The sequence below is a fragment of the Pararge aegeria genome, chromosome Z (assembly GCF_905163445.1).
Source record: "Pararge aegeria chromosome Z, ilParAegt1.1, whole genome shotgun sequence".
NCBI lineage: Eukaryota > Metazoa > Arthropoda > Insecta > Lepidoptera > Nymphalidae > Pararge > Pararge aegeria.
This window is the reverse complement of record NC_053208.1, coordinates 9,112,424-9,137,491: the sequence shown is the minus strand read 5'-3', so window position 1 is coordinate 9,137,491 and position 25,068 is coordinate 9,112,424. Positions and strand designations below refer to the sequence as shown.

At 34.4% G+C, this 25,068-nt stretch overlaps 2 protein-coding genes across 4 annotated transcripts in view; one reads left to right on the top strand and one right to left on the bottom strand.

The window, feature by feature from the left end:
• Nucleotides 1-217: 217 nt before the first annotated feature.
• On the top strand, nt 218-6,163 carry LOC120636483 (G-protein coupled receptor 52-like). The gene is made up of 5 exons (XM_039907983.1): nt 218-281; nt 4,026-4,224; nt 4,653-4,807; nt 5,063-5,307; nt 5,558-6,163. The coding sequence occupies exons 1-5, from the start codon at nt 218-220 to the stop codon at nt 6,161-6,163; spliced, it is 1,269 nt and encodes a 422-aa protein (XP_039763917.1).
• Nucleotides 6,164-13,405: 7,242 nt separating this feature from the next.
• Nucleotides 13,406-25,068, bottom strand: part of LOC120636554 (neural proliferation differentiation and control protein 1) — a 70,215-nt gene continuing 58,552 nt past the window's right edge. For all 3 annotated transcript variants that reach the window (XM_039908091.1, XM_039908089.1, XM_039908090.1), the window contains 4 exons: nt 21,358-21,522; nt 19,211-19,366; nt 16,827-16,926; nt 13,406-15,766 (listed from right to left, as the gene is read on the bottom strand). In XM_039908091.1, coding sequence (XP_039764025.1) covers nt 15,665-15,766; nt 16,827-16,926; nt 19,211-19,366; nt 21,358-21,522 — 523 coding nt within the window. In that variant the 3' untranslated portion in view covers nt 13,406-15,664. The remainder of the gene's footprint in view (nt 15,767-16,826; nt 16,927-19,210; nt 19,367-21,357; nt 21,523-25,068) is intronic.

Here is a 25,068-nt window from a genome sequence, read left to right as displayed (position 1 = left end):
TTTATAACTCGGTTAAAATTTATTTGAATGCGTAAAAATAATTATTGTCTATTTACTTATTTGTTGTTAGTACTATCTATAGGAACGTACACGAGGTTGTTATTTTAAAATTAGTTTATAAGATTATGGTAGACCGGTCACACTTAATCGGAAATCAAGAAGATTGCACTTCATTGAACGATTTTTCGCCGGTTGACCTCCGGACTTCAATTTGAAGATGGCAACTAATGAAGATGATGACCAAGAAGAGTCGAATACGTTGGCAACATCTCACTTACCAGGTAAGTTCAAAGATCGGGTGCAGCTGCCGAATCCGGCCAAATGCTTAAATTTCGCAAATACTCAGTTATGAGTTAAAACTATGTTTTATTTGTGTTTTGAGGGCGTGTATTTTTTTCTAGCAGCAAAGTTGGTTATATTTTAATATGAATTCTCGTAAAAACATAATTAGAGTTTTCCTACACTACCATTTTGACTTTACGTTCGTACGTGTTCAGTACTTTACATTTTTAATGTTTTCTTTTTAATCTACTAAAATGATAATACAACAACAAGTTGTGCCGCTTAAGATTTCATGCAAATACCGGAAAAGGAATCCGGAGAAGATTCAACTTTTAATTGCTTATGATATCGAGGTTGTTATTTTGATACGTGGAAACGATAGCAATCGTACCCAATCAAATAATTGAAAAAAAAAAAAGATTGAAAGGCCCTAGCCTATTTCCTCCCTGGATTATACACTTGAATAGAGAATAACACCTATGTATCCAAGAAAAAACACTTCGAATGATCCTTAGCTATATGCATGAGATTTTCGAGGTTGTGTCTTAATAATTGGATTGCCTTTTTCGTTGTTATGGTAGACCTACCCGCCATTTTGAATCTATTAATATTAGTAACAAATTGTAATTTGTGCTGATATTAACCAAACTTTTGAAATTATTATATATTGTGTTTGCTATATAATTATTCCTCACACTAATAAAGTATTTTTGTGAGGAATAAGTAACTTTATATAAATTAAGTGCTGAAGTGACATTACGATTAATTTAATTTAAATTGTTGAAATAAAGTTAAATAATAATCCTTCCTCCTATCCTAAATTGTTGTCATAAAAATACGCAGTGACAACCATAACATAAACTGAAATAGGTTTATAATGGCTGTAGCAACAGTAAAAGGTATCGCTCTAGAATAACACAATAATTTACAATCGTTCATAAACACTCAAATACACGTGTAAATGAGATTTAAAGTCATCGCAATTACTTACTTACTGACTTAAAGAGCATGATTAAGTCAAATCAAACTATCTCTAAATACTCATTAAGCCAACAGTCATTCATAGACGAACGAATTCATTACGAAGAACTAGTTAAATCAGTAGGTATTATGCGAGAATGGAAGCTCAAAGAGCATCAATAAAGACACATTGATTGTACTCAGTAATTTTTTCGCTTTAGTTACAGAAAGCGTCATTTGATACACTGTAATTTTCCGTGAAAAGACATTCTATTTCCTTGACCTTTGTTTCGTATGACATCAAAAATTCTCAAACGTGTTCCTGCAGTAATTGCATAGGTTTATATTGACATTGACCGTGACATTTAAAGTCTCTTTTATGCCATAGTTAAATATTAAAATACAATCAACTTCTACGAAGAAAGTCCTTTGAGAATATTGAAGCGACAAGAGATAATTATATATGCCTTTTGATATATTTCTATAGAAGTGATGTTTGTATCATTAGATATTATTTATTATATTGTGAAGCATTTGCTTGTATTTATACAAAGAGAATAGTTTAAGTTATTAAGGTTGAAACAAGAACGTTCAGACTTAAAGGATCAACCAAAGCAATAATACGAACAAAGAAGAGTTATTCTGGTGGCTGTCATACTGCTGGAGGGAAAGAAGATGACGTAGTTTTCTATGATCATATGTTGAATATCATCACGTCGGAGAGATTAGTATGGATAAGAATTACAACGAGGTTCGCTAACATTCATGATTGCGGCCAGTGTGCGTTGTGCATTGTCGTGATTCCTACATTCGTTATATACATCCCCTAAACATTTTGACAATGTGAGATGGTGATAACAAAAAGAACACCCGTCTAAGTTTGTTGTGGGCTTCTTCTTAGACCAGGGCGCGATTGGAACCCTCGTAGCTTTAGTTTTAAGTTTACGATTGTAGTTATCGCCATCACTACTCACTGCTATGTACACATTTTGTATATAATAACGCATCAAAAGTGCCATCTATGTGCCTATTTGAATAAAGAAATATTTGACTTTGACTTTGAAACCGTCGTTAGTAACCCACGTCAAATTATTGCAGCGATTCAGAATTAATTCAGTTTTTAGATTTCATCGTGCGTACGTTTCAAAATTGTTACGTAGGCGATGATAACCTACCTGAAAGATCATTCTAACTATAGCGTGGCTTTAATTCCATTATCTGAATCACAGTTATCTCATACTGCTATCACACTGCGAAAGTTCTGCTCCAACAGCCTCTATTTTGCGAATACAACTGAAAAATATCAAAGCCGCTACAATTCCATAATACTTTGTCTTAACATTTATCTTTTGCGGCGAATATTTTGGTACAGATATTTTAGCTATGCGACAAATGTTTGGAATATACTGATCGCTCTTGTATGTTATATTCTTCTTCTAATATTATAAAAATGAGAATGATGGATTTGTTTGTATGTAATACTTATAAACTGATATTAAATATATTGTGCTAATAAAAACTACGCTGTTCTTGCGTAATAATTAATAAAGACAATTTTTTATTTATTTATCTCTGATAAAATCATAACATGTGTCTTCATAAGTCTCATGTTGCGGTAATTTTCGTAAAGTGGGTTCGTCTTAATGTGTGTCCAGTTTCTCGCAATGTCTACCAATTATCTACATTATTAATTTATATATATATTATAACTTCCAATTGAAAAGTCTTCTAACAGAAATAGCTTCGGACTCACAAAGACTGCGCTTTCGTTGCAGCGATGTTCAGTGACATGTTCTTAAATATTCTTTTGGATGATATTGAAAGTTTTTTTTTAGGTAAAATGAAAAATTTTATAAAGAAAGGAGATTCAATAATTATTATCGTGTTACAAGTGATACAGCAAAATATAAAACGGCTAAGATTAAAACACTTTTTATTGGCATTTGGTTTGGGACGGGAAAATAAGAGTAGGTACAAGCAGACGTACGTACTGCTATAAATGTACCTTTTATTTTTCTGCATACCTTACCTTGTTTTAATATGGAATTCTTAAATCTTATTAAAAATTTAAGGCTTATTTATGAACCCTGACGTTCCTCATAACTCTACAATGCGTAGCACGTCGTAGAGCATTCGTAAAATAACATCTTATGATATTTTATTTAAAATTTAAGCTTTTTATTCTACATTTTATAAGGAACTAAAATTCTAAGCTCATAAAGGCAATAAAGATATTAAACGCAAGATTTTTTGTTATATTCCACTTATAAATCTTTGCACGCCAGAAAGGGTAAAGTTTACTTTAAAAAAAATTTACATTTATTTTCATGTGTTAACAAGTAAATTGGAAAAAGTTAGATCATATACTTACTTCGTTTTCCTTTTTATGTAGTATTCTATATTTTACTTGCCTCCGACTTAAAAATGTTGTCGAAAATATTAATTTCTTGCTTGTCAACTAAGTCGATTTTTTCATTCGAAAAAAAAGAAATAATTTCAAATCGGTTTATAAATTACGAAGTTCAGAGCTAGCAAACATAAAAAAAAATACAGCCGAATTAAGAACCTCCTTTTTTGTCAGTTAAAAACAATTTGATTTGGAAACATTAAACAATTTTTTCAGTTTGTATTAATTATTGTTCTTAATAGAATTGGCCTGTTTTTTTCTGAAATATGACTTTTTAAACTTGTCTGCAATCTCTGTATCTCTCTACTATTAAGCAGTTTGTGTACATAAAATTAAGTACAGAACAGCATAGCGCTTGTATGGTTTATAATGTAAGCCTTACAAGTGTTAAAATGTGGAAATCTGAAGTTATTTAGAGACGCGATTATAAACCCGGTGTGGATTATAAAGAATAAGGTTATCAAGGCAAGGTTTATAAACGAAATTGCCTTCTGCACACCACCCGCGCCGTCTGTACAGTGTACCGCGCGGTGCGGCAGAAACAACATTACTATGACGATCACTGTGGGGAAAAAGTACATTTTTACAGAAACTTTCTGGCGCAGTGGCCGCCGCTGTTTGCTTTAAATCTGAGGTCCCGGATTCTATTCCCAGCTGCCCCTTAAATTTGGGTATTAAGGATTTTTTAATTTATGCATTTTCTCTTGTCTGCACTGTTGAAAGGCTTTGGACGTGGCTACCAATAAAGGCATGCTGCTAAACGATTTAGCGTCGACACAGGCTGCCATACTTAGTTTAGCCCGTTACCATCTTACTTACTAGCTGCAGTCAAGGGCTAAAAAAAACATCGTTGGCTGGACGGATCGAAATCCAGCCGATAAGACTGCTCTTAGCCTTTCCGCTCGGTGCACCGCTACAAAACCCCTTCGCTATTCCCCTGGGGTGGTACCATGTGATAATCACCTGAAGGAAGAATAGGACTCTATTGTTTACTTTTTTCCAGCTCCATGCCCGAGACGGCGGCCAGTGTGGCGAGCGTGACGGAAAGCACGCCTGTCAATCTCGAGGCGGTTGTGCAAGCCATTATCATCTTCACCATAGGCTTAGCCATCATCGTCTCTAATCTTTTCATCATTGTCGCATATTGCAAGTATACAGGTAAACTTATGCCTTCGAGCTACCCCAGTATTTACTAACTAGTAATTGTTCTGGCATTCATAGCACAGAGCATTAGTATCTTTAACGTTATAAAAGGAAGTAAAAAAAAAAAAATTATAAATAAATTGTGTAATGCAGTCGTGCAAGTAATCTTCTAAGCTTATTTAAGATATTTATTTTATATCATAGATGAAAGTTTCAAATATGACTGTATAAAGTCTGATTTCACTTCAATATTCTGTGTTTTGTCAACAGGTTTGGTCCAACATGTGATCAACCATTATTTGCTGTCACTGACAATAGCGGACCTGCTATGTGGAACATTAATAGTGCCTCAGTCTTTCTACGCCGCAATTAATCAGCACTGGGTGCACGGAGATTTTATGTGCCGTCTATCAGGCTACATCGAAGCCACTCTATGGTGTGTCTCAGTCTACAGCTTTATGTGGATATCTGTCGACCGGTACCAAGCCATCAGGAAGCCGCTCCGATATGAGACGGTCAGTGTGACGGTAGCTATCATTTTCTATATTATTCTTTCTCCGTTGAAATTGGAATGCTTTCGTTCTACTGACTTCAGGGGCATGTTCAGGGCATTTTAGATCAGCTTTATTATCATTTCCAACCGGATTGTTAGATTTAATCAGAAAGTATTTTTTTTTTTTTCTTAATTTTTGCCAAACAAAATGTTTTACTTTAAAAAATATAGTTGTGTATGTTCAATAATTCATTTTTTCATATTTGATTTAGTTCCAAACACGAGCTCGAGGCCAATGTTGGATGGTGTTCTCCTGGATGTGTGCAGCCACGCTCTGCTGCCCACCGTTATTTGCAAACCAAAAAAAAGATAACTTTGACAGCGACACTCTCGTTTGCATGTTGGATTGGGGCACGACATCCGCATATACGTTGACCTTAGGTATCCTTGTTCTGGGACCGAGCATTATTTCAATTGTGTACAACTATTTATACATAATTTGTAAGCGGAGGAAACTGTATAGCGGCTCACTGAACAAAGACAAGGAATACGCGTCCGCTCTGGCTGAGAACCTCGCAAATCCAAACCAAAAGGTGAGCTTTATTCTCGTTCTCACTTTTTGGCTGAGCTGGACCCCGTACGCTATAGTTTGCTTGTACGAATATATCGGTGAAGAGAAAAAGTCTCCCATGGTGCATTTCGCTGTCGTTTGGATTGGTGTACTGAATTCCTGTTGGAAATTTGTTGTCCTGCTACCTCTAAGCCCTGAGTTTAGACTCGCTTTCAAATTACTCTGCAAGAGTCTTTGTTGCCGGTCCAAAGTCCGACTGGATGGTGATGGTGGCATGATGAACGCTGATTGTGAGATGCTCGAGTAATTCATGTATCCATTCATTTTCTCTTACCTGTCTTAGAATGTATGCAATCTTATTTGAAAATATCTTGTAAAAATAATATCTTGTAAATTAAAAAAAATTATCTAAGTACATAAAAAAAAAACTTTTTATCTTACTAACTTAACTTACATTTTACATGTATGTTATTAGCACAATTGTACTTTTCTATGATAATATTTGGACCAAAAAGTTATTAAAAGATTGTTTATAATTCAATACAGGTAAGAAAAAATGTAACATGACATGATTATTAAAATATTAATGAAATATTAATTCAACTATTTTATCTAGCTCTTTATTGAGATTTTTAAATAATCACTCTTGTTCACTGTGTTTGCTTAAAGCGATTTGATAATTTTACATTGGTACAATATACGTATTTAAAAAGGGCCTCTTCTACATAAAACTGTATTGTGTACGCTACGGCTAAACTTGGCGAAACGTCTCGTAACTAAAACGAATATTATATAGGGGAATAAACCAAGCATGTGGCATGCCACGGGTAGCAACGGAAGACGCGCGACGGCGTAACCCACGGCTTAGGTACCATTAGGTACTTTTTATAACCTTTATGGTAATAAACATAAAGGGTAAAAAATGGGAGTTTAGTCCGTCAGGTTAATAGATCATTTCCTCAGTTCTAATTTGCAGGCAGATAGACATATCAACTGCAACGCTGATTTTTAGTAGTGTAAGTTATTCGATCAATGCAACAAGGATAAAATTGAAAGTTTCCCACGATTCAAGCGCCGAGATGTCTACAAAATAATCCATTAAAAAAAAGGGCTGAGATCAACTTATCTGGAGAAGGGTCTACAGCTGCGTACGCGCATTTAAAATTGACCTACCAATTTGCCAGCATTCTTAAGTCGTCTTAAAGTCGAGTTCAAACTTAATTTGTTAACATAACCATATCTACTTTTTTAAATAATAAATACGTGTAAGCATATTATGGAATTTAATCGCGCCGCGAAAAACGCATGTTATACAATATTTGATCCTGTACCCACTGTATTGAAATCCACTTATGAGATAGATGTAAAAATAAATATTAACTGTCTTAATACTTAAAGAATTTATTATAAGCGTATTGTTAGGGTTTGTTAAATACTACACATAAATAATAAGATTACGTCGTGGTAAAGATTATGTAAAAAATATTAAGGACATTAATGTGCTACAAAGTCCTATTTTTATGTGATAACAATATTTATATCGAATTCTTAACCCGAGGTTTCAACCCTCCTAGTACTGCTGCCTTTCTTACAAATATCGAATAATATAAATTAAACATTTAAAGTTAAATTTCATCAAAATTTTTATATTCCAGCCAAATTCATCATATTTTTGAAAATCTTAACCTGCAGTTAAGTATTGGGATCATTAATTGTACTTACAAATTTAATTTTTATGTAAAAATGATCCTTAAAAGCTATGCATCTTTCGTAATAAAGGTTATCGATATCACAAATACAAACTTTTATATTTCGGTAGAAACACACACCAAAATATAAAAGGTAATTTTAAGTTGTTGGAAAAAACTTCCGGCTTTATGATATACTAATCTTAAAAACCAGATTTTTCAATGAAGGATGTTAAAGGTAATATTAAAGCATTTGTCTAATGATGCTAGTAAATTGGGAAACAATATCAAAGTTCACAACTTCTATTTGGAAAATGTATAAACATGACTTTAGTTTTCTATCCTGCAGATAGATTGCTACGAATCTTTCTGTTAATAATGCGTTTCTTATACTAAAATAATTCATACTGTGAACCTGTTTTATAGTTATCTCCCTTTTGTATGTATTTGTACCTTAATTTTCCTACTCCATTTGTGCTGATACCTTTTATTAAGCACTACACAAAATTTTTACAGCTTTTCTATTTTTATATTAAATATTGTAGTAGTTTTACTTTTTAGCTTGGAAAGCTTTAGTCTTAATTATATCTCTTTTAATATCTAGTAAATAAGTTAAGTAAATTAATATTATAATTTTACAGATGCTTTTATGTTTACGCTGGGGTCAATCTTGGTATTATATTTTGTACTTTATGTTTAAATTAAATAGGATGTTGTTATAAACATAAGTAATTACAAAACGTAACATATCTTGCGGGGTTTTAAAGATAGTTTTATGAAAAACTAGTTGTCCCGGCGAACATCGTACCGCGGATTTTTTTTTTTAATGAATGTTATATTTTAATGCTTATTATCCTATTCCGGTCTAAGATTAATCCAGAAAATCAAATATCATAAAAATTGGTCGAGCCGTTCTTGAGTTATAAATGGTGTAACTAACACAACTTTCTTTTATATATATAGATTTGATGTGTGCAATGACTTAAGAAGACACAGAGTTAGTAAAATCAATGCTAGAATCGCCCCAGCTATTTTCAGTAAATTTTTCGATACTAGAAGTAGAAGTGTACACAAAGTAATAGTTAAGAGGTATTTATTTACGTTTATATTCTATTAAACGTATTATAGTTATTATTATTATTCTTATTATATATTTATATATTATAGTATTCTTATTAATACTTGTCGACTAATTAGTGTATTATATCGTCGGAATAAACAATACAATCCTAAATCTGTATGAGCAATGTTATATTAATGATATTTTTGTTCAACTATAAATGTTACTATCTAAGTAAACCAATATTATCAAAATCAACCTGCCATATACCGCTTTGGTAAATATACCTAAATTATACTATGAAATTGATTGCGAAAATATCTATTGCGGCATAACTTCAAATATATAGAATAAGAATGCTAATAATTACTCCGACGATGGTGCCCTGTTATTCTTACACTAATCTCTGAACGAAACTAAAATGGCTGGTCTGAAAGCAGTGCTGTTTTTTCATTTTTAAAAAGGATAGCACTATTTTTAGAGATGTCAATTATATTTAGCTCAGAAATGTACGTATACTGATAATATTTTAATTAGTTGATAAGTTTTGTTTTAATTACTTTTATTAAAAAACCACATATTTAGTTCACGTAGACATAGATAAGTGGAAGGTTTTTGTAACAGCTGCACAAAAGGTCCAAACTCAAGATTTTGAAATAATTCAATATCTATAACCTTTTGTGTAGTGCTTATACAGACTGAATAGAAACGTGTCGTAATCATACGAGGGTATTATAAGAAGAGATTTAGGTAGGGTACTCACTAGTGAGCTGTAACCGTAATCGTTGCATGTCTAGCCGCAAGTTCTCATCAAGACAGAGATTGACTAGTTTTATGCGAATCAAAGTGTACTGGCAGTGCGCCATGTATCAGCAATTCTTCTTTCTAATTCTTATTTGAAGCAGCTGTCATACGCGCAAGTGCACTCGCCCGGAATCGAGACGCCGAGATGTCATAGTAATCAGCATTTCTCGTGTGGCTTCTTTGTAAAGTCCACCGGTACTCTTCACTAAATTTTCTAATCTTTAGTATTTGATGATAAACGTTGTTAATCTGCGAGTCTATAATATCAAATTGTTTAAATTTATATAAATGATAAATGCTAACTTTTCAGTGAGAGGCATTTAGTACAACACCGTGCAGTATAAAAGAAACATTTTTTTAGCGGATTACGATTTGTTACGGTAGAGTGATTGTGGATATCATACGCAAGCGAACCTCGTTATCGTAGCTGTATGATGGCGGTTACAGTTCGGTAGTGAGTACCCGGCTTTGGTGTGCCAAAACAAGCGCTTTGGGTATTTCAAAAAAAATCTATACAGTTACATTTCAACTAGTAATGTTTGCTAGAACAGTTAGAACTTTATAAGACCCATTTATTGGATGAAGCGCGTACTAACAGTTGTAAAAGAGTGATATTACTTTTGTTTAGTTGGCCATCAATGTTACTGGAATATTGTTTCCCCGGCTGTACTCGTTTTAGTGATCTAAATACCGGGATATGAACGTTTGCACAATGAAAAGGGATATTTTAATTCAAATATGTAATTCTGCTTCTTACTCAATAAAGTCTTTAGACACCATATCAGTTGTTTTATTTGTCTTTTTTAAAAACAAGCGGCTGTCCACGACCTCTTTCGCGTACAGTTTCTGATGAGTAAAATTTTCTTATACAAACTTTAATTCCCTATTCTCAGCAATATTGTTTTCCAAGAATCGCTTAATTAAATGTTGAAGATGTTGGAATGTTGGATATGAAAATAAGGAAAAAGGGGATATATTAAAGGGGAACGTTCAATTATATCGTTGGCACTTCATGCGACTTCTAACTAAGGATCTCCAGAATTCTGATGAGATTAGATAACTTAAGAGTTACTTCGAGCATTGCTCTCTCGATTTCCCGCTGAGTGACTCGAACTTTTCTCGTGAGGCCAATAGTTAGTGACTACGTTCGGAGCCACAAGTCATCATATTTTATCAATCCCTGTTGCTTGGAAAATAAATAAAACAACATTTGCTTTGGATAAACTACTATATAATATTATTATAATAATTTGAATTTTCAATTTAGCATTTAATACATAATATTAAAAGTTCTGCATATATAACATAATTCGGTTAAAAATTAAAACATGGAACAAAGTTTTGACAGAATTTTGGATGTTTCATATTTTTAAAGGACCTACTTTAATAGGTATTCAAATTGAACATATTGTCTGGTTGTTAGAGTTGTGCTACAATAAAAAAAAATACAACATATTTAGGTTAATATAAAAAACCTTTGAAGGTAATATATTGACGAACTATGATTACTTAAGGTTACGGATATGTAATTTGCGTAAGTGTTTAGTATGACCAATGTGTAGGTAGATTGAAGAGCACGCATCGAGAAATAATAATAAATAGCGTTCACTATGTTTAATTTGATAATTATATTAATTTACATATAACATTTATATACTTAGGTTATGTAATGTAATTGTAATTTAACTTAAATGTAATTATAATTTTTCTTAATTCTACTAAACTGACATTGATAATGTGAATATTCATAAAATAACTTTTTTTTTCCTTTTTTGTTTTTTATTTCTTTTTGTTTTTTTTTCTCATCCATCGATACACGTTATAACTATATAGTTAATATTTTATTTCCTACCTACTTGAAATATATGTATGTATATGAAATCTGATCCCTGAATTTATCAGAAAGTTTTACACTTAACTATCAGAATCAGATTTTCTTAGTACCTATTAGAAAGTCAACCATATAAGGTGCATTCAAATTGATAGACATATTATATATTGTTGTAACTCTTCATTCAATATGCATAATAAATTTGTGCGAAGAAGTGTAGAAGATTTATGATCAGCAGTAAAATATATGTATTTATCATTATAACCAGATTTTTTATTTGTGTAAATAAAATTATATTGAGACCCATTTCCGGATGTGTAAATATTTTATAAATTACTAAACTATTTAGAAAAAAATATACTGATAATAATACAATTATTTTTGATATCGTTATGTTGGTAAGTCATAACGGCACTTAACTTGTTTTTTTATTATTTTATTTTTAGAATTTTGATAAAATTTCGATATTTTTCGTAAATTGATTATAATATATACTTGGATAAAAATATGCATCAAACTAACACCTCAGGATTATATATGTTTAGATTTTACATAAATATATATTTTTTAAATACATAACATTAATATAATATTTATTTAGAGATGAATTGAAGCAATTGACGTTCACAATTATTCAAAGTGAATATAAGTGTAACTCTACAAACAGTATAATAAACTATTTATTCCTGTAATTTCCAATTTAAACATGGCACATAGAATTTTATTAAGTATAATTTGTCACCAATTCGTTAAAGTCAAGTGATCATTAGAATTTTATCAGTATAGGCCGCTCGAAATTATTTAAATTTGATCTTTAAAAACACGCGATGTCTGATTCCGAATATGATTACGAATGGGGCACTAAGTATGAGAGTATGAGAATATCTAAATGTAAAACCAAGGCATCCAATCAGCTTTCGCGATGACCTGCGATCAATAACAAAACGTACTCATATTTATCCAATGATAAGATTTAGTTAGCCAATTACGCTGGACATAAAAAACTCCACCCCGTGGCCCTAGTAACATATAAAGTTAACAAACTTTACTTAGGATTATCGTTAATATGTCAAATGTGAATGGAGTTTTGGATAGAAGCAGGCGATACTTTATCTTTCTTTATCTTTATCTAAATCTATAATATATTATGAAAATGAAGCTTAATTTGCTATACTCCGCGAAAAGCAGGAGAATCTGTATGGTGTAATTTATAATTTCTTCAATCCGTATACCAAACAGATCTTCGGCAAGGTACCCTCTACGCGCGTTTCGCTCCGAAACCGGAGCATCGTCAGGAGATATTGACTTTACAATGACACTTAACAATTATGCATTGTAAAGTCAACATCTGTGGAGTATACGGATTGAAGTAATTATAAATTACACCATACAGATTCTCCTGCTGTTCGCGGAGTATAGCAAATTAAGCTTTATTATCATAATGTGTATGAAGTTATCAAATATTGTGGTTAGGTCTTCCATATAAAAGATAGATTTAGGCTACTAGAATAGGCTAGGCTAGGCTTCTGAACTGAGATGCTTGAATTCACGTATAGCCTGTTTTTTTCTTAGCTACAATCTTTTCGTAACTCTTTAGTGTAAAGTTTATTTTAAATTGTTAAGAAAATAATAAAAACACGGTTGCAAAGAGGAAGAAATCTCTACATTTTTTGGTTTGTTTTTGTATATTTCAGCACACTTGTTTTTTTTTATATTTTTAAAATATAACTTATTTTTTGGTGTAAAGTATGTTTTAAAAATATGAAAAAAAACAAGTGTGAGAAATATAAAAAACAATCCACAAAATAAAAAGAGATTTTCTTTATGTACCTAACCTAACTGTATTTTTATTATTTAGCAATTTAAAACAAACTTGTCACTAAAAAGTAATGAAAAGAATTTTTGCATTATAAAACAGGTTTGGAGAAAAGAAGTGTGGTTATACGACGTATGTAATACAGCGTGCCACTTTCCACATTTCCATTCCATCTTATACACACTGCTGGGGACCAGTGGCGTGCATAGAGGGTATGCACATGGTATGCAAATGATATAAAATGAAGAAAATCTCCAGTAGGAGTTATAAATACTTAAGGGTAGGCTTTTTATAACTCTTACAATGCCTATCCTCAAGTATTTATAACTCGTACTGGAGATTTTCTTTCTTCTATATCATCTGCATACCCTGTACATACCCTCTATGCACGCCACTGCTGGGGGCAGGCCTCTTCTCCCAAACGAGAGGAGGTATTAGAGCATTGACCCACGTCCATTAACCCACTTGTATAAACGACAAGCAGCTTCAACGTTTTCATCCTTTCACGTAGCACCGCGTTGATGTTGTTAGCTTAAAGACAGCCCTATCCAAGAAGACTTAAAAAGTTTGTTACATAAGGTTACTACCATTGCATGAAGCGGTATTATTTTAACAATGTTGATTATTCTTGTTTCTGAATCATAATACTTATTTAGTGGTAATTTTAAAATAATAACGCGTTAATCGTTGGCAGTTAGTCCACTGAAGCGAGTTTATGTAAAAGTTTATGTACCTATAATCAACGTAATTTCAAACCACTACTGTAAATCTACAAGATAGGCGTGAGAAGTGATCTGGTATTTCTTAGTCTTTACAATATACTTCTATAATTAATATTATAAATTCTAAGCTAACGCTGTTTGTCTGTTTTGATTTACATTTAATTGAATCTCTGAAAAATAAAAAGATCTTAATGGATTTAACAACAACCTTTATCTAATGTCATACCAAGGGAGCATCAACTAGTATAAAATATAAATAAAACGTATTCTTAAATAAGATTATAAAAAAACAAAACTAAAGACATAATTTGATAATACTATTTCTTTTTAAAGTGTTGGATTTAACGTACCTACTAGTAATAAACTAGACGTAAAAAAACGTATTTTCAACCCCAGCCTACATTCTATACGTATAATCTTCTTGATAGTTTAACCAAAACCATAGACATACAAAGACAAAAGGAGTTAAATAAAGTATCGAATTTATAATATTAGTTCTTATAGTAGTATCAAAGGATTGAATAGTTGTTATGACAGCTAGTATATGCAATCAAACCAAGTGGTGTATTGATATAATTTTCTCTTTTTATCTCATATTTTAGAATCACCAAATCAATTCTTATGTCACACAACTATAGTTTTGAAAATTAATTCATATCGGGGGGCACGGCAGTGCCTCCGCCAAGACGAGCGTAAATACGGATCAAATACCAATAGATTTTTAAGCCTTTTTTGAGAGAGCAGTTTTGAGGTATCGGAGGACAATTTAGTAATAATCATATCCAGCTACCCAACGCGACCGTGACATACATTAATTTATTAATGGTGCTAATATTTATATAATACGTCATAATAGGTATATTTTAAATCGTGATAAAAAAGGCATTCTGTACCTTGCTTTGAAATTTGAGAAATAATTAGTGCCTGCCACCTAGTAAGTACATCGCATGAATAGTTAAATTATATATTTTGTTTATTTTGTTTCTTAATTATTTTTTTGTTTGATTTGTTAAGTGGTTAGGATAGGTTTACCCAACTTTTTTATGTCACCTGAAACGTGATAAGTACAATACCGAAATTTAATCACTCCCATTAACGTATTTAGAAGTAGCAGAGTAGCAGATGTTTATATAATTAGGTGATATTAAGGCATACACTTAACATTTCGCGACGGCCAAATAATGGTCTGTTTAAACTTAGGCGGAAACTGCTCGCGCGGGACTATATTCGCTCGCGCCGATTGGGTCAACATAATCGGAATGACGCGTTCAAACTGGCGTGAAAAGTGACTGAATTGGCGCTAAAAAAAGCAAAATGCTGTGTCTCGCGCCTTTTGTTTTTTATTTTTATTATACGAGTTCAACTACTTTTAATTTTTTCTATTGATTTTCTATTGACAGCAAGATATATTTTACGCCATTGGACTATCAAGAGTAAAACGCGGGAGGTCACGTTGGTTTAAGAGGCTGAGCGAGTAAGCGAATGCCGTAAAACACGTTCCGCTTCCCGCAAGTGATGCGCCGGTTTGAACAGAGCTTTAATATAATTACTCTACTATTAGGTTATATATCCTTAAGCGGTTTTTATAACATACAATTAAAATTGTCCTCTTAAAAGACGTGTGTCATGCAGCTTGGATCCACTGCACTGACGCAATGTTATAAATGACGCATGATCACATATTGTTTTTGCCCCGTTTATATCCAACAAAATCCTATACGCAATGTATTTTAAAAGCAGTGATGTGACGATCCTTTAAGTATGTTTATTCCGTGTCATAAGGTGTATAAAGAAATTTGGGGTGCCGAAATGCCTCATGAAAAAAAGTGGTGACAAGAGGTTTACTGCCAAACGTCGGGGCTCGCCAGTTTGGCAAAGGGGTAGCAATTATTCCTTAGGCTTGACCTTCTCCTCGTCGCTTTTGGCAGCAGGTGTGCCGGGAGTAGCGCCTTCCTTGAACAGCGGGTTCTTCACTTCCATGTCTCCAGTCTGAAACATTCCACAAAGAATTTCGATAAATTTTACTATTATTTCATTAAATGCCTAATGGTTGTTTCGATATTAAGGTCACGAACTTCTTGGTTTGATTTACGGGTCAACAAGCAAGAGTACCAACAACATTAAATTAATAATACTTCAAGCTATGGATTTGGATTCCCTGGTGCTTTTATTCTATCGGTTTCAGTTTAGTTTCAGCATTAGCATGTTCGACTAAAGATCATGAGGTTTTTTGGCTTTGGCTTCGATGCCCGTGTTTGATCAAAAACTATTGGATTTTTCTTTTAAGAAATTATTAATGCCAGTACGAAATTTGGAAATTGGCAATGTTCAGCCTAGCCCTAGAGAGCATTTAAAGCCCTCGATCCTATGAATCGTGTAGTGAATAAAAAAAATGTGTGGGAATATACCAAAAATTCCACCAGTAACGGCGAACAGTCCATTTACGCGATTTTCCCTAGGCCAGCACATAAGATCAAAGATGTGTTAGTAATCGTTAAAAATTCACAAACCCAGCTCATCGTACCTTTTCCATTCGGTGGGTACAAAACGTGGTTACATGAACAAACACAAAGGGTGCATATCCAACTTTGGGCCGATTGTAAACAAACCAAAGTAGTTTTCCGTAAACTAAACCAACATCTAATTAGCAAACTACTCCGCCTGGTCAGAAGTAAACCCAGGAAGATGTTGGGAGTAATAACAGGAAAGACATCTTTCAATTATAGGTGTCCTGGACAACCGATTTAACAGATAATTTATGGAGGCAGAATCAACACCAATGCACGTGATGCTGGAGTGCACGGGCGTAGCAGAGCAACGCAAGGTCTACCTGAGATCCCCAGCCACTTTTCTTGAAGTCCTTAGCAACTTGGAAGGTATGCTAGGCTTCTGGAGCGAGCTTAGATGGCTGCAGTGGCGAGCAACAGCGGGAAATTACGACGCCCAACAAACACGCATTGGAGTCACGAAGTGGGTTATTACTAGTAATGGGACAGTAATATGCTGAAGATGAAGATATTCTATTGACTATGAAAAGTAATGAACTCACGGTAGCAAATCCAGGGCATTCGTATACGGTGTAGTCGCCTTCCTCGTTCTCCTCCTCGGATTCGGGGTCAGATACGGAACCGTTGCGATCCATGTCGTTTCTTAAAACAAAAATGTAGAGAGAATATATTTTACTAGATCTGCCCGATCACGTTTCGGAGCCACATGTCATCATTGGCTCCTAAACGTGGTCGCCAAATATGGGTCTCACGTATTGGCTCAGAATCACTCAGGAGATTGAGAGAGCTTATGCTCGGACTATGTCATCGTGATCAGGAATGAGGAGATCCGTGTAATAATTACTTACAAACAAATCTGAAAAATGAAAAATGGTTAATTCATAAGCAGTTTTTAGAAAACCTTGAACCGTGCCAGGATCTACGATTTCGTGATGAATTTAATCCTTTAGTTTGTTTGTTTCTCGTGTCTTAACTACTGAATCAAAGAAATTTTGCACACACGTTGTCGGGGCTACAGAAAAAGACATACCTTTTTGAAATAACTGAAATGGCCTGGATGAAAAATAACTGGAATTAATTGGCCAAATATACTTTACCGCTAGCGAAGCCGCGGGGAAAAGCCAGTGTTACTTTTATTTTATTAACTTTCCCTATCGTCTCCTATAAATTAGTTAATTCAAGTAAGTTAAGCGCTAGTAGTAATACTTGTAATCTATTTATTGTATTCAACGGTGTGAGCTGAAATAAATATTTTTGATATTTTGATTTTTGTTTTTCAAACTGGCTATTATATTTAGACTATATTCCAAATTACTTTACTTTTATTTTAACTGACTATGATATTTGAACTATACAGAGATCAGGAACGTATTCTGTCAGCAGGCATTTTGTAGTGCTACGTCCGTGTCCCTACTCTTCCGCGTATATAAGGATAGCAAAACTACATTCAACCTGTCATCTAAAGATTTGCGTTTTGATTTATTATCAAGTCCGTCGTAAACCAATAAGGAAAATCTGCAATGAATCGATTGTAATTTGGACTACTTGACGGTCACTAGTAATTTTAAATTAATGTAGCCTTTAGAGATCATTTATGTGGTACAGTCTAAAACAATGTCTACGATCTACAATGGCTACAGCAACGTCTACGCAGCGGTATGGCAGACGCCTCGAAAGTGATCATTCTTAATAGTCGTTAAAAGGTTGATGGCTCGCTTATTAAACTTCCGATCAATGAGTAAGTGTGTAATAAATTTGATGTGACAAGTTTAGTGTTTACTTTACGTTATGGGAATTTTTAGTGTTAGTGTAGAGTAGTGGTGAAACTTGATTTACCCTGTTTGTTTAACTTGAAAGGGCGAATAATAAAGGGGCAATTTAATATTGTATACCACTGTCTGTCACTGCCAGCTGGTTGTGTCTCATGAACCGCAATAGATAGAAAGTAATAATCACAGTATGCGTGTTTTTTATTATTTCCATAATAAAAAATAATAAAAATCATAAGCAGTTTAAAATAATAGGGTCTTTCTTCTCTTCATACAAGAATCGTGTTTTTGGTGTTTTTTCTCGATCTTAATATGTAGGAATTATGTAAGGGAATATCACTTTATTTGGATATTGGATAGAATCAGGCGTTACATTGCGGAAATCCATGATATATTATGAAAATTAAGCTTAATTTGCTATACTCCGCGAAAAGCAAGAGAATGTGTAGAGAACCAAACTCAAACAAACACACCATTCGGCAAGGTATAACACAAATTCGCGGAATTCTGCCTTTCGCAGAGTATAGCAAATTAAGCTTAATTTTCATAATCACCTTATTTTCTCACCTTAGTATGTTACTAACCCTATAAATAGTCGTTACTAAACGTTGGCTTAGGTAAAATAAGTACAAAGCTTCTGTTCTAATGCGTGTTTTAACTACACCTAGGAATCGACTTAGTCGGATCATAAGATCTTGCCAACCCGCAATGAAGAAAAGTGTGAAGATTTTTGTTCCTTTACGGCTTCGTAAAATAAACAGTGAGTCAAATTACTTAATACGAAAGTTATAAGTTTTGACGGCCAATTGGCGCAGTATGCAGCAACCCTGCTTTCTGAGTCCAGGGCCGTGGGTTCTACTCCCACAACTGGAAAATGTTTGTGTGATGAGTATGAATGTTTCTCAGTGTCTGGGTGTTTATATGTATATTCTATGTATTTATGTATATTATTCATAAAAAAAAAAATATTCATCAGTCGTCTTAGTACCCATAACACAAGCTACGCTTACTTTGGGGCGCGATGGCGGTGTGTGTATTTTCGTAGTATATTTATTTATTTATTCTATATTTCAGAAAAGCCTGATATGTTTGGCACGTATCATGACCATCACTATTGAAGATATACTCGTATATAAAAAGATGTGGTATAATTTTACCTCTCCATGGCAATAATCTGTTGTTTCTGGTGCTGGTAGTGGTACATATGTGCGGATTGTGCTAGCTTCTTATCCCCAGAGATATCCACGTTAGGGCCGGTCACGCCATATGCAGGATAGTCGACATCCGCAGCAGCCTTCGCCTTCTTGGACAAACTGTAACCCATTGCGAGATACATAAGAGATTTGGAAACATATATGTAACGCTTCATTTGCAGGTGTGATAGTCCTACCTATCTATCTTCTATCTATATGTATAAAAGAGAAAGTGTGTTGGTATGTCCCGTATAGGCTCCGAAACGGCTGGACCGATTTCAATGAAACTTTCAGGGAATCTCCGGATTGACCTGGCGAGTAATCCTGTAAAGTTTGGTGACGATCTGAGCACTCCTATTTTTGAACTGTCAAATACAGCTTTCATTTACTACGATGATATTCTATTGTTGAGTGTATATGGGTGTAGATAATGATCTTCACCCGCTCGAGAAGAGAATGAATGGAGATAAATAAATGATTTAATATATTATGGGACTTAAATTAAAAATTTAATGGTGTAAGTTTATTGTTTAAATAAAATAAAGCAAAAACTAGCCCGGCGAAGCGGGCAGGGTACGCTACGACAATACACATATCGCCATATAGCCCCAAGAAAAGCGTAGCTTGTGTTATGGGTACTAAGATAACTGATGAATATTTTTATGAATAACATACAATAAATACTTATAATATACAGATAAACACTGAAAACTTGAATGTGCATCACATCACACAATCATTTTCCAGTTGTGGGAATCGAACCTTGCTTTGACTTAGAAAGCAGGGTCTCTGCCAACTGCGCCAATCGGCCGTTTATATTTAAGAATTTCGATAATAATAATTTAATAGATAGAAAAATATAGTCTGTTGCCCGTGGCACTTCTGATCCGCTTGGGATTTTTGTTATCCCGCGTGACTGGAATATTTTTCTTGCGGATAATGTCGTCTCTAGGGTCCGAGCTATGCGCTTGATTTCATCAAGAATTTCAGCAATTTAAGTGTAAAAATGAAGTTCAAAAGGACGTCCATGTCCTTATAGCCTGGGCAATTGAGCCGACCGGTATACAAATGAAAATAAGTAAAAGAAATGAATGATTTTACATTGTACTAATTTGCAATACCATGCTATTTTGCAAGATTAGCCAACCTAGCACCTTTGGTTCGTGTACTGAGCTCACCAACTCAATGATTTAATTTGTGACCATTCGGGGCTGGACATCTTCCACACCCCAACGCTTCAGTTCAAAAAACGTAATTAATGGTACAGAAAAGTAATTAATTATTGTTACACGAAGCTCGGTATAAAAAACATACAAATCTATGCAAAGGCATTCTCGCTAAATGCTAATTAACAAATTAGGTTTAGTGCGCGTGCACTTTTACGTTAAGTATATTTTGCGTATATTTTAATATTAAAAGCGGATTCGCTTGTTTAAAGTTTTACAAGTTTTTTTTTATTCCACTACAATTAAACCCTTAACTGCAATCTCACCTGGTGGTAAGTGATGATGCAGTCTAAGATGGAAACGGGCTAACCTGTTAGGGAGTATGATAGTCATACCCCTAATCAGTTTCCATGCGACATCGCACCGGAACACTAAATCGCTTAGCGGCACGTCTTTGTCGGTGGTAACTAGCCACGGCCAAAGCCTTTCACCAGACCGGACCAGAGAAAATTCTAATTTTAATTCACAAATTGCCCCTGCTGGGAATCGAACCCGGAACCTCCTTCACAGCGTCCACCGTTGCTCTAGGAAGGTCGTTAAATTTCTATGCCCAATCAATTTAATGCCTAGGAGGTGTTAGGCTCTTTGGGGTAAACAATCTGTTTACTTGATTGATGTCAAACTTATGCAAGGCAGTGACATTATTATTAGTAGGTATCTGTATATTGACTGTCTCTAAGCAGTCTGCATTTATGTGCATCCCGGAGCCAGTGGCGTGCACTTCATACATGCACAAAAGCGCGAAGAAAAAGGATAGCGGGAGGATTTTTGCCGTTTTATGTAATTTTCCTGCTGTATGCATACCCTGGTAAGAAACCAAGTGCACGCCGTTGCCCGGGGCTTTGGTTTGTAGTGCTTACTAATAAATATATTGAAGTTACTTACGTGTACCATCCGAAAGCTAAGCCAATGACAGCCACGGTCAAAGCAGATCCAATAGCAACAATCAGTGCAATGCCGTAAATGGACTCAGAGGGGTCGTCCGCTGTAGGTGAGTCCAGAATATGAATGTGGTGTGGCTTGGCTGTACCTTCAACATCTTCGCGAGTACTGTTTATTACAAATATACATTTATATTATTAACTGTAGTAAATACTTAGATACATTCAAAGATACAGTGTATCCGACAGCGCGGTACCTAATTCATTTAGTATGTAATTGGACGTCGATGTTGCCACCTTGTCTGGTTCTGTTAATTTGATAGGAAAGCTTTCCCACATATTTTATAGCAACAATTACACATCCCATAAACCGCATATCAAATATACTTTCTAGGTTTATTATACAATTTTAAAGATTATTAAAATCACGATTTAGGTAAAATTTAATCGATCGGTGAATATTAATGTAACTGTTCAATATTTTAAAATGTGCTATTAAGTGAAGTCCAATCTAAGGCGTCGAAGCGGTGTCACAATCACAAGTCACAAGCGTGTTAAGCCAATCTAGTCACGATTGGTCGTTAGTGGGGTGCAAATTTTCAAGTACTGTGAACGTCTTGGTTTGGCCTGTCTTAGCACATTTTAAAAACATTGAAATATTACAATAAAGTTAACTTTTAAAAAAGTAAATCAATATACTGTTAGTTACACACCAAATAAAACGTTGTAAAACTAAAGCATTTTCACACGTGACCAACTTATTACCTCCACGAGCGAGTTTATCGCGTCTTCCTATCGTTATGTTAACTTTGCTTTATTTTCTGTTAGCTAACCATTGCTCGTATTTCAAAAAAACGGACAATTGCAAAATCTAACTTTGTGATATGTTTTAATTAAACCTCGCCATAATACAAATGCATTCGAACAGTGCGTGATGCTAAAAACTAATGATTTGTGATATTTCGAACTGGATTATGACATGATGTAATGCGACCCCATACCGGCGAACGCAACGTCAGTAAACTTTCCCAGCGTTTCCCAGATGGTAAGATCGTGAAAAGTAACTACAAAAACCATTCGTTGGTATGATTATAATGATTTTATGCTTTCTTGTAAACGATGGCGCCTTCCACTGTTTGCGTCATTCGTCGTTACTATTCTGTGAAAACACGGCTTACGTTCGAAGAAAAATATGTCACTGTGATGTGCTGTGATGATACCGCCAAGTACCTATCTTATTTTGGTACACAATAGAATTAATGGAATGCTGAACTTATCGCTGCGATATACTCGTTCATGGAGATGCGTTGTTTAGTTTCTATCCCACTATTTAGAACAACTGTGCCGTAGTATTGTCCGGCAGTCAGTCAGAAAATGAGTACACCGGTCCCCATATTCTACAACTTTTTTGTCAGCTGCCGCTAAACGGTGGCGATCAGGGTGCCAAGTGTGAGATTTTATACCTTCGTTTGCTTACTCGATCGTGTGTAAGTTAGAATAATACCATTTAGTGTTGTAGTTCCCAGTATTATAACTAGATGCCGCTCTTTCGATTCAATAGGAATCGTATTTTACTTTTACGCGATCGAATAGGTAGAAGTTATCACATAAGGCTCTCTCCATAAGAATACAAACACCTTCGCAGGAAAAAAAAATTAAGACAAGCGGTTGGCAAAACTTCAAAAAAATTGCAGAATACGACGGCAGAATAAATAGCACTTAACTAAGTGAAAACAGAGAGGTTCGCTTTTAAACAAGATTAACAATTCAGCATGGCGGTGCTACCAATTTCAGTATCTACGTCTATAATATCAGGCAGGATCGGAATACTAAAACATGAAAGTAGCTTTGGATAGAACCAGGTTAGAAGTAATACATTGTGTATGTGTGTTACCCATATGACTTTACCTAATATAAAAAAGCATTCATCTCAAGAACTACTAATACAACTTGTGTTAGATAGCTCATTGATTGAGATATGTTTATATATCACTACGCAATACGAAGTAGGTGAAACTGCCGGCCATTGAAAGAGATTTTACTGCTGTTTAATAAGGTTTCTTAAGACAATTTACTTTAGTTATTTTTATTAAATACTTTTTACACTGATTGCAGTCTCACCTCCTGCTGTGTGATGCAGTCTAATATGATTGGGAGTTAACTGTTAGGGTTATGGCAGTTCTATTAAACCCATACCCCTAATTGCAACGCGGCATCGTACCGGAACGAAGTCTCAATAAAATACAGAAATTGACAACAATGATTGGAGATGCGTCCGGCTAGCGCTATCTTAACTAGATTTTCGGGAATGGTTTAGGTGACCAAAGACTCATTTTCATCGGTCGTTAACTCAATTTTTATCCCACGGACTCCCCCCCCCCCCCCCCTCCCATCGATATCTTGGTATCGTCCGGGAATAATCGCGTGCTTTGTTGATAACATATGATAAAACATGCGGGTATACCCCGCAAACGGCCCAACCACTTCATGTTTCATCGTAAGCATATAACTTCGTTCGCGAGTTGGCAGACCTGCTGATGCTGCGTGGGCAAAAATGACTGGTCGTTTTACTGAATTAAAAATGAAAATTATTCGGGCCCAATGGAACGCATCTCGCATGTAGCTTATGGCATAGCGAAAAATCCCCCGCACCTCTAACTGGGAATCGAGGCCCTGAAGTTAGACTGTATGGCTGCAAATGATTGGGTCACTTAAGCATTGCAATATCTTCTAATACGGTAGTAAACACATCTACTTAAAAAAACTCTAACATTGATGAATGAATGATAGCGTACTGTTTCAACTAGGGATTAGAAGCATAATACTTTGGAAAGGAGTTTCCTATACGTGGTGATTTTTTTCCTTCTAACAACGAAGACACAGTTAATGCGTCCATTGCCACATGTTGTAGTCAACATATTTAGTCGTTGATAAAAAAAAGGTTCGAATATTAAAAATTCGGTGCAAAAAGAAAGAACCTTTAGACAATGCGAGCGTAGCAGAGCCGCTATTACAATCACTGTTACGGTCATCTATTAGTGGAGACATATTCATATTCGCTCGGCTATTCAAAACTGTATCGAAACGGTATCCAATAAAAATAAACCTGATCATTTAAATTCCATCTGAAAGATTAAAAGGGCGGCCAATGAAAGAAGATAAAAAAGTCGCCGCATATGAGGTGGATGTAGCACTGAGAATGGGTGTAACAAAACTATATCCTAGGGGAGTGAAACAGGGTATAAAAGTTAGTACCTGATTAAAACACACAATTCAGAAGACAAATGTTTGTGAACCATAAAGTCTAACACAACCACAATTTGTGCACCATAAACACTATGTGTTTTGAGATGGACAGTTATTGTACGAAGTCCGTTTTAATATAATTAATATATAATATGAATTAGCATACTAAAGGATACATAAAAAGATAGGATAGCTTGAGGTCCATTTATTTCAATAATAACAAAATATTTTTATTGTATTGGTAGGTAAATATCGATTATTTTCGGTACTTTCAATAATTAATTGAAATGTTAAAAATCTCTTACACTCGATTTTTCAGCCAAAGTACTAAAAATAATCTACGTATGTTCTCATTTTTGAAAATATATAAAAGAAAACAAACGATGCGGGAATATAAATTTTAATTATAAATATAAAAACCAGCTATTGACATCGAGGTGATATAATGACAAAAGGGACTTCGTACAAT